At 40.3% G+C, this 15,754-nt stretch overlaps 1 protein-coding gene across 2 annotated transcripts; it reads right to left on the bottom strand.

Annotated features, from left to right (window-relative positions):
- Positions 1-859: 859 nt before the first annotated feature.
- ZNF330 (zinc finger protein 330) lies at positions 860-15,713 on the bottom strand. 2 transcript variants are annotated; one of them, XM_063337013.1, is made up of 10 exons: positions 15,584-15,713; positions 11,058-11,183; positions 10,762-10,781; positions 10,577-10,647; positions 8,472-8,551; positions 7,042-7,168; positions 6,186-6,290; positions 3,537-3,583; positions 2,277-2,394; positions 860-1,606 (listed from the first exon to the last, which is right to left on the bottom strand). In XM_063337013.1, exons 2-10 carry the CDS (start codon positions 11,175-11,177, stop codon positions 1,329-1,331), a joined length of 966 nt encoding a protein of 321 aa, XP_063193083.1. In that variant the 5' UTR covers positions 11,178-11,183; positions 15,584-15,713; the 3' UTR covers positions 860-1,328. The 2 variants fall into 2 exon arrangements, with proteins under 2 accessions (XP_063193083.1, XP_063193082.1); XM_063337012.1 differs by having other exon boundaries at positions 11,058-11,187; positions 15,553-15,709.
- Between the last annotated feature and the right edge of the window lie 41 nt (positions 15,714-15,754).

Raw genomic sequence — 15,754 nt, forward strand, 5'->3', positions numbered from 1 at the left:
GAAATGCTCATTTGGCAATCCTAACATCATTAAAAATTATTCTCAATAGGGTATGCTCTGCCAGCATATGACCTTTAGCTGTTAAGAAACAGTAGAGGAAGCACCACAAAAGTAGATAATTCTATAATCAGTTCAGATGTTTGACAGATAACAAGATATAGCGCTCTTGCATTCAAGCATGGCATTTAGAAAGCTGGAGTAACACTTCAGGTGCCTGCCCTTGAATCTTGATCTGTCTGCTGTTAAAATCACCAGGCTCAACATTTCCCTACAGGAGAAAACTAAATACTATCACTCAGCTGTGTAGATTGGTAATTAACATGTTGATTTTCAAATTGGAATCACTGTAAACACTTCTGCAAGTGTTGCCTCCTCAGCTCAGATGTGCTGATCACCTGCCTTATACCAGCATGTTTGCACAGAACAGTATTTGAACCCTCTATTTTGAGCTCCCCTGTGTCTTCTTACCGTATCAATTCATATACAGGGGTTGTTTCCTATCAATTTTTTTTCTTTGTAAGGTGTGCGAAGGAAAGAGTTGAAGGCTTAGGCAAAGAAGAAACCTGTCTCCTTTTGATCTAGGAAGAAATCGTCTTGCAAATTTTAGTAGCAGTGAGGATACACCAACATTTTTATTGCAATTGAATTTTTGATTATCTGGGGTGCACTTGTAATGACTGCATACAGCCCCATAGATTAACATCTAATACTAAAAATGCTGGAAAAGTAATGCTCAAGTACATAGAGAACTACATTGATCTGCCTTACCTAAGTAAACGAGGAAGTTATCTTGGGGTCAATTTACACTTTGTACACAACCTGCTTTTCAACTATTCAAGGAGATCAATACTTATGCCAGTTCATTAGAGAATGCAGTTTACTTTTATTGTGAAGAACAAAAAAAAATGCAGTCACCAACCCACCACTACATTAATTTTATGAAATCAGTTAAAAAAATTATTGTAAAAAATAATTTTTGACGAGCAAATGGAAACAAGTTGTACAGCCCTTCTATATTCTCGTATTAATAGGGGGAAATGGCATTGAACCATTATACTTAGTAACTCAAGGACAAAACCACTGTAGTTGCTTAGGGCAACAAAAATATTCCTGTTTTCTCCCCCAGTCTCAAACCCAATATTGGTTGATACTTTAAAAAAAAAACCAAACAAACCCTCTCACCTGGAGTTACTGCAGAAGTCCCACACTCTTTATTCTAACTTTGATATATAAGTACCTGATAGAGCTATCCTACTGGCACGCACACAACTCAAGTGAAGCGCTGCTTGGCTCCTTCCAAGTGTTTTTAGCCTGCCAGCACACTAAGCTTAATCTTCTGGTTCCTCATAATGTGCATACCCACTAGCATACGTCCTTCCTAAATTCAAATTGCTGAATACATCTGTTGTCTCAGTATCGGAATCCCTCCCTCCCTCGTCATTGTCATCTTCATCATCATCTTCTGCTTCGTATTCATCATATTCATCCTCACGGTCACCTGCATCTCCAGCCTTGCTGGAGGAGAGGTTCTTCCAGTAGGCATCATAACCAGAAGCTCCATCTGCATCTTCACCTCCTGTCTGTCGGCCAAACTTCAAAGAGCGTGCTGCAGGCAGAGAAAAATCATGATGTTCTCAATCCTCAACAGCAATTTGTGCAGAGCATCTGACACTTCTTGTCTGTCCTTTCTCACTACTCAGAGAAAAGCATACAATGTTAGACAGCCTTTTTCTAAATCTGACATTTTCAGATTTAATGCTTGCTCTGACAGAACCTTTCTGCTACACGCAGTCTGTCCCTCTGCAACCGTGTCTGTACAAACAATAACTGTCCTCAGAGCATGACTTAGGTTTTAGGATAAGCCTTTGGTACTCTAGCCAAGGAAAGTTTTAACTGGATGGGCTTCGCAGGCACAATACATACTGTATTCAAGAGTGGCTGAGGCAGACTGTATGCATGTTATCAAACTGCACTTTGAAATTCATTAACTGGCTTCTTGTAGATGAAATAAAGGCTTAAGCAATGATTATTTTTTTTTGCAATTTTTCCGTAACTAAAACCTCAAACTAAACAAAAGTTTTCACTGTGTTGGAATCAATTAAGAATGAGAGCCTGCTCAATTCTAGGACTAAGAAACACAAATTTTCTTCCCCAAACAAATGCAGCAAAGCTTTGCCAAACAATTGAAAGTAATCGGCCTTTACTCAATGTTCCTATGCAGAAAAGTAGTCACCAGTGGTACTTGTATAGCTTGTTAGCTAGAGAAGCAGGCTTACTTGACATGCTCAGATCCTTTGTCTGCTGAGTTTCATGGCCACACTTAGGGCAGGGAGGCTCTTTTCCTTTTTCCTGCTTGAAAACCTTACTTCGCACATGATCGTCACAAAAACAAGCCTATGGGGTGAAAGGAGAATAAAAAGGCTAAATGTTTTAATCGCAGAAGCACACTCTTCAGCAAGAAGCAGGCAAAAAAGTATCTAACAGCAGCAGGATTTTTCTAGTTGGGATTAAAATTTAATGAGCTCTATCTGCAGTGGAACTGGAGTCTGTGCACAGAGCAACCACTTTTGTGTTGAATGTAGTTTCATGGCTTCCTGGGGAAGAGGGTGGATAAAAGTGCAGATAAACAAGCAGAGAAAGTAACATACTCGAGGGCTGGACTTATAGTGCTGCCACAAGGAGCTTTGGCAAGCTTTGGTTTATGTTGACAAGCTTAAACAAAATACAATCAGAGATGTATGCCAGAACATAACTATGCAGTGACCTGAAGGCAAGAATTAGAGATTGAAATTTCACACGTTGAGCACCAGGGTGCCAGTGAAGATATCGGGAGAAAGGAACAATTTGGAATATGAAATCAGTGCCATGGGAGATTGCAGGGAAACATATGGAGGGTAAGAAGAGTAAGAGCAGGCAATAAACCAGCACCCGCAGAAATCTGGGCAATGCTGACAATGAAGCAGGTGGAACTTTTCATACAAAATTACTTCTGAGTATGTAAAACCAAAGGCCTGACATCAACAAATTAGCCTGTGCATGTGTAAAACTGGATTAGCTATGGAGATTATTTCTATTGGATCCAAGCTGCAATGTTTTCTGGTCAGATCATCACTTGACTTTTTTTTTTTTTTTTTAAAAAAAAAAAAACAACTTTAAAAATTTTCTTAGTTCTATGCTGGATCAAAACATATTCCATAGCCTTGGATTCTGCTTGAGACCAGGGATTTGTTTTTGGCTTTTTTTCAAAAAGGCCCAAACATGGTAATACCTCAATTAAAACACAGAGGGCTAGACAAAATGAAGATCACCCCACCTGGCATAAGGATGCACAACACTGGCTTGCGGTTAACAGGCAAACACAGATAAAAGCCCTTTGTCCCCCATAAGTCTGCCCCAGGCTTCAGAAACTAATACAAAAGTATGAATATTCTTTTTAATAACGTAGAGGAAGACAAGACAAGCCTTGATATCAGCCTTGGAAGCTAAGGAGAACAAGTCTAAAATTATAGCTACTTGCAACTGTCTTTACTCTTTACCTTACAACGCAGGCACGAATGTTGCCCAAGCCTGTTACAGGAAACACCTGTTGGAGAAAATCAACGTGTAAAATTCAGTACTTGGAAACCACGGATCTGTGATGTTTTTAAAACCTTGTAAAAGTATGTAATAATGTAATTGAGGCATTTATTTCTAATTCCCTGACACAACTGCACTTTGGCAACGCGCATCAGTCATTTTACCATACAGTACCATTTTACTAGATAGTTTTTTTTCCAAGCCTAAACCTCATTGCAGTAATGTAACTCAACACAAAAAGTAAAAGTTGAAGAGGGGAAAAGGTTTAACTATTTCTTGAGTTTCCAAACTTTTAAAAACAGATGTTTCGGAACCAATTTGGTATAAAGTGATTGCCTTGCTTTTCCTTTTCTCGCAATGTCAAAAGAAGGGGCGTTAGCATTTTACAGTCACTTTAAACAATGGCATGGCAGCCTTAATACCTGTATCTGAGTTAAATGACATGTGAGACCTTAAAGCTCACAAACTTCCAAACCTAGAACAATTGTTTTGTTCTGTATTTTCTGTCATGTCCTCTAGAAATGTACTTTATTGCACGGGACTTCATATGAAAATCTACTCAACTGTGTTAAAGAATTGTAGCTGGCACATGAACTGTAAAGAGCAGAATCGGTGCTCAAAATCTAACTTGTCTTGAAGCTTCAAACTGGTTTCTTTACTCCACTAGAGGGAGTACAGTAAAGGCAACCATACAGGAACTGGGAGCAACAGGAAGTTGGGTGAATAGTTACTCCTCAAGAAGCAGTAATATGTATTTTATCAGTCTGTGCAAGTACTCATTCCCTTCCACCTTGCCTTCCCTCTGTGACACAAAGTTTTTTAATTCAAAGTAATAAATATCATGAGTTTTCCACAAGAGCAGGACAGCCATGGGATTTAGTGGTCTGTCATGTGTTTAAAGACAGAATTGGAAATGCTAATGCATGTGTATTAAAACACTTCTGGAGTATCTCCACTTTAAAAAAAAAAAACAAACTTCTCTCAGATAGTGATGGAAAGTAAGAGAACCTTTTTCACAGCTAGAACGGGATTTAGACTACAATTGCCTGACTGCATTTAAAGATCACGTATACTGTAAAAGTTCAGGTTTCATAATCTTGTTACCACACACTGACAAAAATCCTGCCTCTCTATCAAGACTGCACTGTGCCATGAAACATTGAACACACCGAAAACCCTCAGAAAAGCCATTTCTCTATTCAGGGTGTGACATCACATCTGTGAATTAAAAGCTTCCAACAATCACTGAAAAAACATTCTTGTGGAACAGCTGTTGCTGCTTCAATATTGCTATGCAGGAAGATATTCCGGCAGAATACATCAAGGGAAGCTAATCAAGGCTTAGAAAATAACTGGTTGGGGAAAAAAAAAACAATGGCAGATGAAAAGGAGGTAAGAGATTTCTGAAGAGACAGACTATAACATTGAAATCAAAAAATATTCTGAATTGAGAGAAATCGATGAGGACAAGAGATTAGTTAGTTCTGAAAAACAGTCTTATACATGATAAAGAACACTTTGAGTTTCTATAATAAGGATTGAAAATGTTATAATAGTCAAAATAGATGCATACAAGTTTTGGAAAGGATAAACGCTTGCCTCATGGGATAAACCAAACAGTAGTTAATGGTGGGTAGAAAAGAAATACTACAAAAGATTAGTTATTTCAAACACGCATAGGCTTGGTTTGTGGTCTGGGGTTTATTTTTTTAAATACCCTTGAAGTTCCTGTGTTTCATCCAGAGATGAGTAATGGACTAGCAAATTCAGGCATGGCCATCGTATCCTTTTACAAATACCAGTTTCAGTGTTGTCCACGCAACGAACTGAAGTGCAAAAGGACGTAAAGTCTTTCAGCTACCTGTTCTTCACTCAGTAGAAGTGGACGTGTATCAACATTCGACACATTATTGACACACATGTCCACTGGTCAGTGAAGAAACCAACAGTGAGTTCGTGCTCTGGATGAACACTCTTTTTGTGACTTCCTTCTGTGCTCACCCTGTCTCACTGAATGACTCGCTGACTGCTTCCTGAGTCATGCCCTTCCTCAGGACTTGCTTCTTTTGCAAAAACAACAGATGCTAATCCTTCACCAACACACAGGCCATCCACAGCAATCTGGGAAAGTTTAGCCAGACTAACACAGGTTATTTAGGGCAGCAGTTTTCCATGAGGAACAGGTATCTAGAGATAGCTCATCATATGGTCAGAAGAGTGGAAGAGAGCTCCTTCTCGCCTGCAGAGCTTTGTGGAGTTAAACAGCAGCATCAGCAGTTCCAGGAGTTTTGCTGCAGTCCTGGCCACTGCCAACACTGCAAATTTAGAGACGGCTGGTTTTTGCAAAGGCAACTTCCCGGGGAGGCCTTATAACAGCCAGGCAGGAAAATGACTGCCATGTACAGTCTGGCATGGAGGAAGGTCAGAGGGAAAAACTCCAGTCTAGATAACGGGATATCAAGAGCAAGCACATAAGAAACAGAGGCCCCCTCCTCCAGTGGTGGCAAAAGCTATTTGGAAAAAGCGATGGAGAGTATTCTGGATCACAGAGGAAGCTACTGGAGAGTCTGTTTAGCTGTGGTGAACAGGACTATGAATAACGAACTTACATTTAAATGTCTCTGCTTCCAAAACTTGGCAGCTGGCTTGATGTTCAAACTGATCATCTTCACAGAGGAAATTGTGGCAAAAAGAGCAGGCGAATATTCTGCCTCCTAAAAGATTTATCAAGGCAAAATTAAATAATCATCAACAGGCACAGGCATCAAGTTTGGCTCTGCAAACAATTTAGGCAGTACTTCTGACTGAAGAACAGTTCTCCCCTCTGTCACAAATACTTCAACAGAGTCCTAAATTAGACATTGCCATCCATCATTACACTGAAAAATACCACGTATCCTACAATACAAGACAGCATAAATATAAAGCAAGTATTACCTTCTAGTCCTTTCCTTCATTTTAATTTGAATATGGCACTAAGTATTTTTCTTAAATCACATTCTCTCTTACCCAGTCTCCCTCCCTCCCACCCCCTCACCTCTGATGCACACCTGAAACACTTTAAAGGATTCCACAAACAAAGATCAGTACAGTTTGCTAAGCAACTGGGAATCCAAATACCTATACTAATGCAGAAGAAAACAGTGGGAATGGCAGAAAATTGTGTGTTGACAATCTGATGCAGTGCTTAATTATGTTAAGCACTCAGCTGATAGGACAGTTAATAGTTTACATAACCATTTCTGAGTTGAGCACGGTATGTTCTTGAGCAGGTTGTTTTCATTCCCCTCTGCATAAGGTCTACTCTGAAAATGGGGCGAATGCTTTGCTTTGAACAAACTTACTGTAAGGACTAATTAGTGAAGATTTAAAATGCTATGTTAAGACTATAGGTACAGTAACCTAAGCAATGTGAGGACAAAAGTATCATTTAGATGTTCTTAATTTTAAGTGTGATCAACCTACCGTGGTCCCAGACACTTCTTTCACACTCAATACATTCTGCATCCGCGAGAGGGCAGATACACGCGTGCGTGCTGAGACACTTCCTCCCGTGACACACCCAAGCTTCACAGAAATCACAGATTGCGCCCTGCAATTACAGAAAGATATCATCTTGGGACTTCTGCAATACCTAGAGTGAGACTGTTATTCTATAACCCTGAATGTATGCAAGTATCTCTTCTCTCAGTAGGTTCATTCCAGTTGAGCGAGAGTGTGAACTGCATGTCTATGCCTATTAAGCTGCTCCACAGTTCATCTTCTTTGTTTGATATTCATTTTTGCAGGATTAAATACAATGCAAAATACCTTGTCTTATTCCTTTTCTGTTTTTTTACAGTTCCTATCTTAAATCTTATGCATGAAAACTGTGTCCTCCAGCTGAAACCTGAGATCCATAAATGATAACAATGTTCTGGCAGAAATGCAATTTCAAAAAAAGATCTGAAAAATGCCACGAGATTCTTACAGCTGAAACTGCTCATTTGGATTTTAAACCATGTTATATTAGAACACAAGCTCTGCAGGGAGAAAAGGTGAAATAACTCATTAGAAATAAGTTGGACTCTTTAATTTTCATTTTTATTAAACTACAACTATCCCTTAATTGTAGCATTTAAGAAGCCTCATCAGCCCATATGTAACAAGCTACCCTGTGCATTAAATACATGCAAAACTAAGAAAACAATGATGAATCCAAATTAATTGTTGATGAAAATACTGCATCAGTGAACACATGGAATGAGTTTAGGAACTTCAGACTGGAAAGGTGGGCTGTGCTGCTGAGAAAAGCTGACTGACAAATGGAGGCAGAAACAGGACAGAGGTTTAGTCGATACACAATCTGGAGGCTATGACATGTCCTACCTTGCTTTCTAGGACAGAGTAATTAACTTGTCCTTCTAAGAACAAAAATTCAAAGGCCAGAAGCAATGACTATCTCTGCTAAGAGCCCAAATGATTTTCTTCTTTTTAAATAAAATTCCCCCCTAATGCCATGCAACAGATTCCTCTGTGATGCTGATGGTCTCTGCAATACTGAGAAGACAGGAAAAGCCCACTGGTTTCTATAGAATGATCCTAGATTTTAATGAAGACTGGGAATTGGCTATGGGGCATGTAAGCTCCAGCGCTGTTAGCGCATGTGCTTAGGGCCTGCCACCAACACGGATCTGTTAGCATCTAGGATGTGTTTCACAGTTTGCAAGAGTTGAATCTAAAAATGCAAAATTTGGGTTTCTAGTATAAGGGAAGAATCAGTTTGTGATGGTAAGATAAAGAAAAAAAATCTTGGCATGGTACATGCTATCATTCAATTCTGTTTTAATTTTTTCAGAAAGACTTGCATAGAATAACCTCATAGTGCAAAAAAGGCTGTAATTTTGTCTACATACCACCATTGCTAGTCCAGTACTGTACACACCGGCATGTTTTATAACACAGTCTGAAGACTTCATCATGCACTTGGTTTTTCCTGTTTTTTAAAAAGAAAAAAAAGGCAAGCAACCAGAAGAAAATTATCTAAAAATCAAAACAATTTAGAATGAACATTCACGTAAGAACAGTACTTTTAATCAAATGCCTGTACTTAATTGTAAATCTATGTAAAAATAATGCAAACAAATGTCTGCAACCACCCTCACATCACCCTTAGATCAAATTAATTATTGTCTGTTTTCAGCCAAAATCTCTTGCTCCAGTGCTGAGATAATGAGGCAATGTGTTGTCTTGCTATGTGTTTTGAGGCATTGGCAAGAATTTCAAATGTCAAAACAAACCAAAGAACAAAATTATGGTGAAAGTCAAGCAGTGACATCTTAAAAAGTTGCATCTAAAACTGCTGCTAGTTCTGTGCTACCATGAAAGCAACATGTGCTGTCTACAAGGCTGAAGGCCTCTGGGGAAAAAAAAAAAAAAGCCACGCGCAACTGATGATTTAATTACTTACAGGTACTTGGATACTTGCTTTTTTGGTTGCTGTTGGTGTTGTGTTTTTTTCTTTTTTAAAGCCATAAAAGAGATTACTTCCTAGACAAAATAATTCCCTTTAAATGCAGGTGACAGGTGGGAGAAAAAGCCACAGTCTGCACTTAAAAGTCATTCTGACACAAGCAAGCAGTAGGGTGACAACTTTCCCCTACTCCTTGCCTCTGACATAAATGCCTTTACCAGAAAGATTCACACTCTGTATGCAGTTATACAAGAAAAAAAAATAATAATCTTGTAGATAGCCCAGGTTACTGCAATGGAGTTTCATCACTGATTTAAGCTGCCATGCCACAGACCCCTTTGGTGTCTCTGTTATTGACTGCTTAGAGAAAACAACAAAAGGGAAAAGGGACTGGTGGTGGGCTGAGCTAGGCAACGTGAAGTGGTGGGGGAGTATTATGGGGTCTGGAGCACTGCAGCACAGCTACCTTACCTAGGGACTTCTCCAAGAGAGATGCTGTTGGTTTATAGGGGCTATCCCCAATGCTTGATTAAGCACCAAACAGCTCTAATGGTCTTTGTCTTGGAAAACCCTGGGACTCAACATAATTCCCTGGCTGTTATCAGGAACGCTTTTCCTCCAGAAACATACTGCAGATTAAGATAAATTCGATGCACAGGAGTTAACTTCAGACGTGTATTATAGTGTAAGATAGACAGCATGTTTTTAGTACTTCACTGCCTGATGACAGAAGGAAGACTTATGGAGGATGACACGCTGCCATTGCACACTAACAACCCATCTTCCAGAAATGCTCAGTATCTGCAGGTCCCAATAAAGGCACTGGAAGCTGCAGGTGTCAGCAGCTCTGAAAGTCAACTACAAAACAGCCAAATTGCTTAATGACAAACTGAAAATCTGCAAGGTTGTGTTGAAACAGTAAAACAACAAAATTCACCTCAAAATATGAAATGATTATTACATCCCCTGCAAGCAAGCAGCTGTTTAAAAAAAAAAAAAAGGCCACTGTAGCCTGATTCAGAGCCAAGTTCTGTCACTAGGAGTCCTTCTCTTCTGACTTCAAAGCATCATCCCTCTAGCACACATAAATAACATGAATAGCATATTACATTACAAAACCATGCAAGGTGAATAATGTGCTGTGGCTATAATTGATAGTAAACTGATGAGAAATTATATTATCCAAAAAAAGCAGTATTTATTGTCACCTTGCTGGCAGTCAGAGCCTTTTTAAGTTTGCTGCTGTTATAAAGCAACACTCAACAGATGTTCTCAATCCTAAAAGGCAGCAAGACAAATTTTTCTGAAGAGCAGATACTGAAGACAAGCCCGTGACCCAGACTTGCAAACCTCTGGGGGTCAGCGGCATACACACTAGCGCATGATCAAGCAAGATCTCCTCTCAAGGAGGAAATTCACAACAGTTTTAAAAGAGCCTACTTCAAAAATCACAGAGGTACTTTAAGACAAAGGTACTCTAACTGCTGAGAGTTTAACCCCCCAGATGGGACTGAGGATAGCATGTTTTACTTCATTATTTCTACTTACCGCATTGTGCACAAATGGGTAATTTTTGAACAGAGTTACAGAAGTAGCAAAAAGCTCTATTCTTCTGTCGTCTAGGCATATGGAGGGGAAAAAAAAAAAGGCAAGCAGGCATTAAAAAAAGACCTGTAAAATTTTGAAACCAATTAATATTAAACTACTGGTTTTAGAAGGGGAAAAATACTTACCTTTGGCACTTATCACATTCCTAAAGAAAAGACATAAAATGCTGGTAATTATTTTTATTCTAGGTAAAATACATAAAATTTACAGACCCTGCAGGGACTCTGAATTAAGTTCTGATTAGGAACCAAACTCTTTATTCAAGTATTATACTTCTGATGCAAGCGTAACCTTAAATATAAAGGAAAGATGGTAGGAAGAATGACATTCTAGTGGCATTAAATATAGTCAATGTATTATCACTGGTTTTACGTAATTTAAAATCAAGTATTGTAAGAAAAAATACTTCAGGTTATTTTACCATTGAAGCATTACAAGGATGTTTGGCTAAATCTATGTTGGCTCTTGAAGCCCTTATCTGCTTTTCACGTTCACGACGGTTCTCAGCTTTCTTACGAGCACCAGTCTTCTTTTTAGGCATTTTTCACTATCTGGGGGGGAAAAGAATAGGTGTGTAAGGAACGCACACACATCTTTGTTTGTAAATACATGGATACATGACACATGCAGCACTAAAACTGGATCTTGGAGTTCCCATGTTAATTGTGCTTCATCTCCATTCATTTCCTTTTCTGAAAGTTTCGTTTCAAATGTAGAATAAGGAGACAGTCCCTTAGGAAGAATCATGTGATGAATCATGAAGAATCTTGTGATCTGGAAAGGACTTTGCTGTCTTAAACTTTACGCTTAACTATCTTTGAAGTGTTTTGCCTTAAAAAAAACCAAACCAAACAAACCCAAACCCGCTATGTTTATTAAGTTTATTTGTGATGGGCCTCTCTGATTTTGGTTTGCTTGTCTATTTAATCAGGACAATATTTGTCTCGCTTTCTCTTTTTCTTCTCTCCTCATGCTCACTAACTACTTCAGTCACTCAAAACGCATTTTTCAGGTAAGCAAATTGTGGTGTACTGCAAAAATGCAAATTTCACACTTCATGAAGGCTTAGAAAACAAAATGTCATTATATAGATTTTAGAGCTAGGAAAAGGGGATGTTTGTAGTGCTTATTTATCATTCTAGCACATTAGCAATAATGAAGAGATAAAAATGCATTGCTCTGAAGATGCCACTGTTTTCCAAGAGGGTTTACACTAATTTAATTCCATCTGGTTCAACGCATGGGTCTATTTTAACATTCAAGGAGGGAACCAATGCAATACAGTGGTGAGACCATCAGGCAATCAATCAGACCACTGTTCTCTTGTCATCTCTACAATGAACGGTGCAGTACTCACGTATGCTTAGTTTACTCTGTGTTTATAATAAATTAGGCAAGTACTATCTCGACTTCATGAAATGAACAACTGAGAGATTAAAGGTGTGGCCTGATGTTAGAATTTCTCTTGTCAACACAGGCACTCAAGATAGACACCCTTCCTTATGCTCCATCTTTATCATCCCCCCATTTCTGCTGATGTAACTGTTGTTGGTGTCACATTCTAAACCAGATACAGGTTAAAACCAAAACCAAAAAAACCCAACCCAACAAGCACCGCCAAGACTCAGATTAGCACAATCTGATGGGGGAAGACAGCGAAAGGGGCAGCAGGGGTATGTGCTTAGCAAGCATGGGAATAAGAAAAAAGCTAAGGAAGAGGCAAGGATCTCTCCACTACAAAAAAAATGCTTTATTGAACATAGTTCTAAAAAAACCACTCCCTAGTCTATGGACCAGACAGACAAGCTTCTTCGAGCTGTAGCTACCAAACCATACTTCCTTGCAGATGGCAAGATGGGTGAATTTTTGGAAGTGTTTAGCACTTATTTTGGTACCTCACGACAGTGCTTCCATTTTGAAAATCTGGCCTCTCTAGCAAGTTTCCCCAAGATATACTGCACTGTACAACTAACCCACAGTTCTTTTAGCTAAAAGTACATCTAACAGTGCTCCTTGCTCTGCCTCTGATTTCCCAAACTGCAGATTCAAGCCATTGACAACTGACACTCAAGTGTCATCTTAAAATCTCAATCCCCACTTACGGAATTTGAAGAAAATCACTACAGACTTGGGGCTTGGCAGAAACCAGCCCACATGATGGGACAGCTCTGCCCAAGCAAGGTTCTGCTGGTTCCAGTAGGTCTATGTGTGGCTACTGGGGCCACTGGCCAGAGGAAATGGGAGGTACCTGCTCTCCCCAGCCTCATCCCTAACTCCAAGCAGACATGTAGACATGTGTGCTGGCATCTGTAAGGTGAGCTGCAGCATCAACAGGCAGTGAATTGTAGCAGCTTAAGATTGAAAGAAAGATTAGTATTTTTGTTCAAAAGGTCTTATAAAATAAGCCCAACAATCCTAACTTTCCCAATGAAATATATTGTCCTGACCAAATACTAAAATTTGTTTTTGATAGCACACATAAATCAGTTTGCTCATCCTGTAGCATTTTGCACCATGTTTAAATTGTATTAGTGTCATATTTTGTAGTCAAAATTGTATTGCTGAGCTGCCTGCTGGCAACTGTCATTATTCTACAGCGTGACATTTTTGACACTGGGAGTCCAATATGAGGTTGCACACTAATTTTCAAACTGCTCAAATGCCAATTTAACAACAGAATCTAATGGTTAGTATTATACCTTGACGACTTCACATTACCTCATAATTGAAAACACCAAAATGACAAACTGGTTTCATGAAAAACACTGTCGCAATGACTACTGAGGACACAGATTATGAGAAATCTTTAAGATGGTAGTTTTTAGAAGGCTGCACTAAAGTCAATAACTAAACTGCAATGTCAGGTCCTCTTAACAAAGCTATCAAGTCATCAGGCTTTCAAACATCATCCAATAAATAACAACATCCTATACATCAATATTCTATCACTTTCTTCTTCTGAGCTTCCATTAAAGATGTTTGTTGTCTTTGCCCTGAGTCCTAAATGTTTAGGGAATTGACCATCTTTTTATTTTCTAACTAGAGCTTAATAGTGTTATGGTGCCAGAAATTATTATAGTAAAAACTTTGTTTACCTGCAATTCCTTTCAAATCAGAGTATCGCACCTCTAAAGGTACTAATCAGTACTTCAAATGCCTCTGCAGTATGTTCTACCTCCGCTTTTAGCAACGCTTCTGTAATCTGAGGCTGATGGATGACCCAAAATTGTATTTCGGCACTACAACACTGTTCAGACAGGAAAGACCCAGAGGAATCTGTATGCAGTTCAGCTCCCCTGCAGGTGCATGGCTAAGAAAAGTGCCTCTGGAGAACCTAAAACAACAGGTCCAGTTACCAAAGAAATGCCTACAGTGAGCTACTCGCTTAAGACCCACCTGCTGGAAAGACAGTGTGAACCTTTTGCTTAAACAGAGTCTTTTTGCTGAAGGCAGAGACTTACGGCCATGCTAGCACCCTCCTTTTCATCTATGATGCTGTTGTAAGAGAAATTCCCCAGGACACAGTAGGTCCATGCCCGGTTCCCTCCTCAGCCCCAGAAAGTATGACCCTGCTGCCCTACAGAGCATCTGAACTCCAAAACTGCGAGCAGCTCTGTGTGAGGGGCTTTTCACCGTCTGAAGTTTTCTACTTCGGAGCAAATTGCCCCAGAGTGACTGGGTCAGAGCAGCAGCAGCAGTGAGTGTGACTCTCCAGGTTAATGGTTGATACTGTGGCAAAGAAAGCAGAGTTCAGACATCGGGAGGCTGTGTAGAGGTAAGCAGTAGTTCAAAGGAAAAGTCCCAAAATGTGTTGTGTGCATACTGTAAGTTTCACCTACTGTTCCTCACTTTCTGCATTATTTGCTAAGGTAAATACACGCAAGGACAGGAGAGTTCCCACCACAGCTCCCAAGGTTCCTTGTGTATTTTACCTGATGGTTGTGCTATATAAAATACATAAACAATGTCTGGCATCTAAATTTGTACCATGCCAATATCTTTTTTCCCCCCCCTTGAAGCTTGTCCTTGATGAGTTCCCAAAGACACACACTAAGTTTTGCAGCAGACAGGAAAGCAGATTGCACCAGCAGATTTCTGGATCTTCTGTGCTGAGCACGACATTCCCTTGCGTCATATTATCTTGTCTTATGTGATATGCTAAGCACCCTGCTGTCACAAGTATAATGAACAGCTGTAACAAGCCATTCATTTGGGGGGCAGGGGAACTGTCGGGTTATTCTTGTCATGCCAAGCAAATACTAACACCCAAAAGAGGCTTTCCGTATTTTTAAGACTTCTTGTACTTGACCACCAAATAGCTTCTAGCTTATGCATATTCATCTCAAGAGGAATCGGTGTAAATTTGCTGGGTCACATCTGATTTCATTCAGAATTCAACATGATCTCTTTTACCACTTCGCAAGCATTAGACAAGATTACAATATTAAAGAAAAAGCTGTATTAGCCGTATTTCATACTTATATCTCTCCAGCCCATGATTCCTCCTAATAATTAAATAATTTTCAAAGCAACGTGATTTCAATGACTTAGTCCCTCTTTCAGTGACAAGGTGGTGAAATACTCTGCGACTGCTGCGCTGATGAGGGCACAGATGCCCAGAGGTTTCCTCAGGCACGTCCCTGACTGAATCCCTCCTCTGGAAACGCACCTCGTCTCTGCCGGTAACGGCTGAGGCCCGGCCGGTAACGGCTGGTCCCGCCGGTAACGGCTGCCGAGCGTGAGGCCGACGCTCCCTCACGACCGGGTTCAAGCCTGTTCCGTGAAAGGCCCATAGCAGATCAGCTTTTGGAAAAACACGCGTATGGCGGATTTTCAGCTTTCGCTATTTTACCTTATTTCTAGCATTTTTACCTGGCTACCGCCCCCCCCAAACCGTGTCGCAACGCGTTTCCAACCTGTCCCGCCGCGCTCCGCGTTTCTCGGCACTTATCTCTGAGGAAGCCAGCGACCGCTGTCGGTTGCCCAGACGGAGAAGCCGCGGGGGTGGCCCGGGCCCGGGCCGGGGCCGCCCCTCAGCACCCCCCGCGCCCACCTGCCTCCCGCGGCCCTGCGGAAGCCGGAAGCGGCGCGGTGCGCTGCCCGCCCGGCCCCGCGCGG

Source organism: Chroicocephalus ridibundus, chromosome 5 (genome assembly GCF_963924245.1).
Source record: "Chroicocephalus ridibundus chromosome 5, bChrRid1.1, whole genome shotgun sequence".
NCBI lineage: Eukaryota > Metazoa > Chordata > Aves > Charadriiformes > Laridae > Chroicocephalus > Chroicocephalus ridibundus.

Coding starts and splice junctions, on each gene's coding strand:
- ZNF330 (XM_063337013.1), bottom strand. CDS start 11,177: ATGCCTAAAAAGAAGACTGGTGCTCGTAAGAAAGCTGAGAACCGTCGT. Junction 2,395..3,536: donor ATTCGTGCCTGCGTTGTAAG/GTAAAGAGTAAA, acceptor TTCACCCCATAG/GCTTGTTTTTGTGACGATCA. Junction 1,607..2,276: donor AAAGGATCTGAGCATGTCAA/GTAAGCCTGCTT, acceptor CTCTGCCTGCAG/CACGCTCTTTGAAGTTTGGC.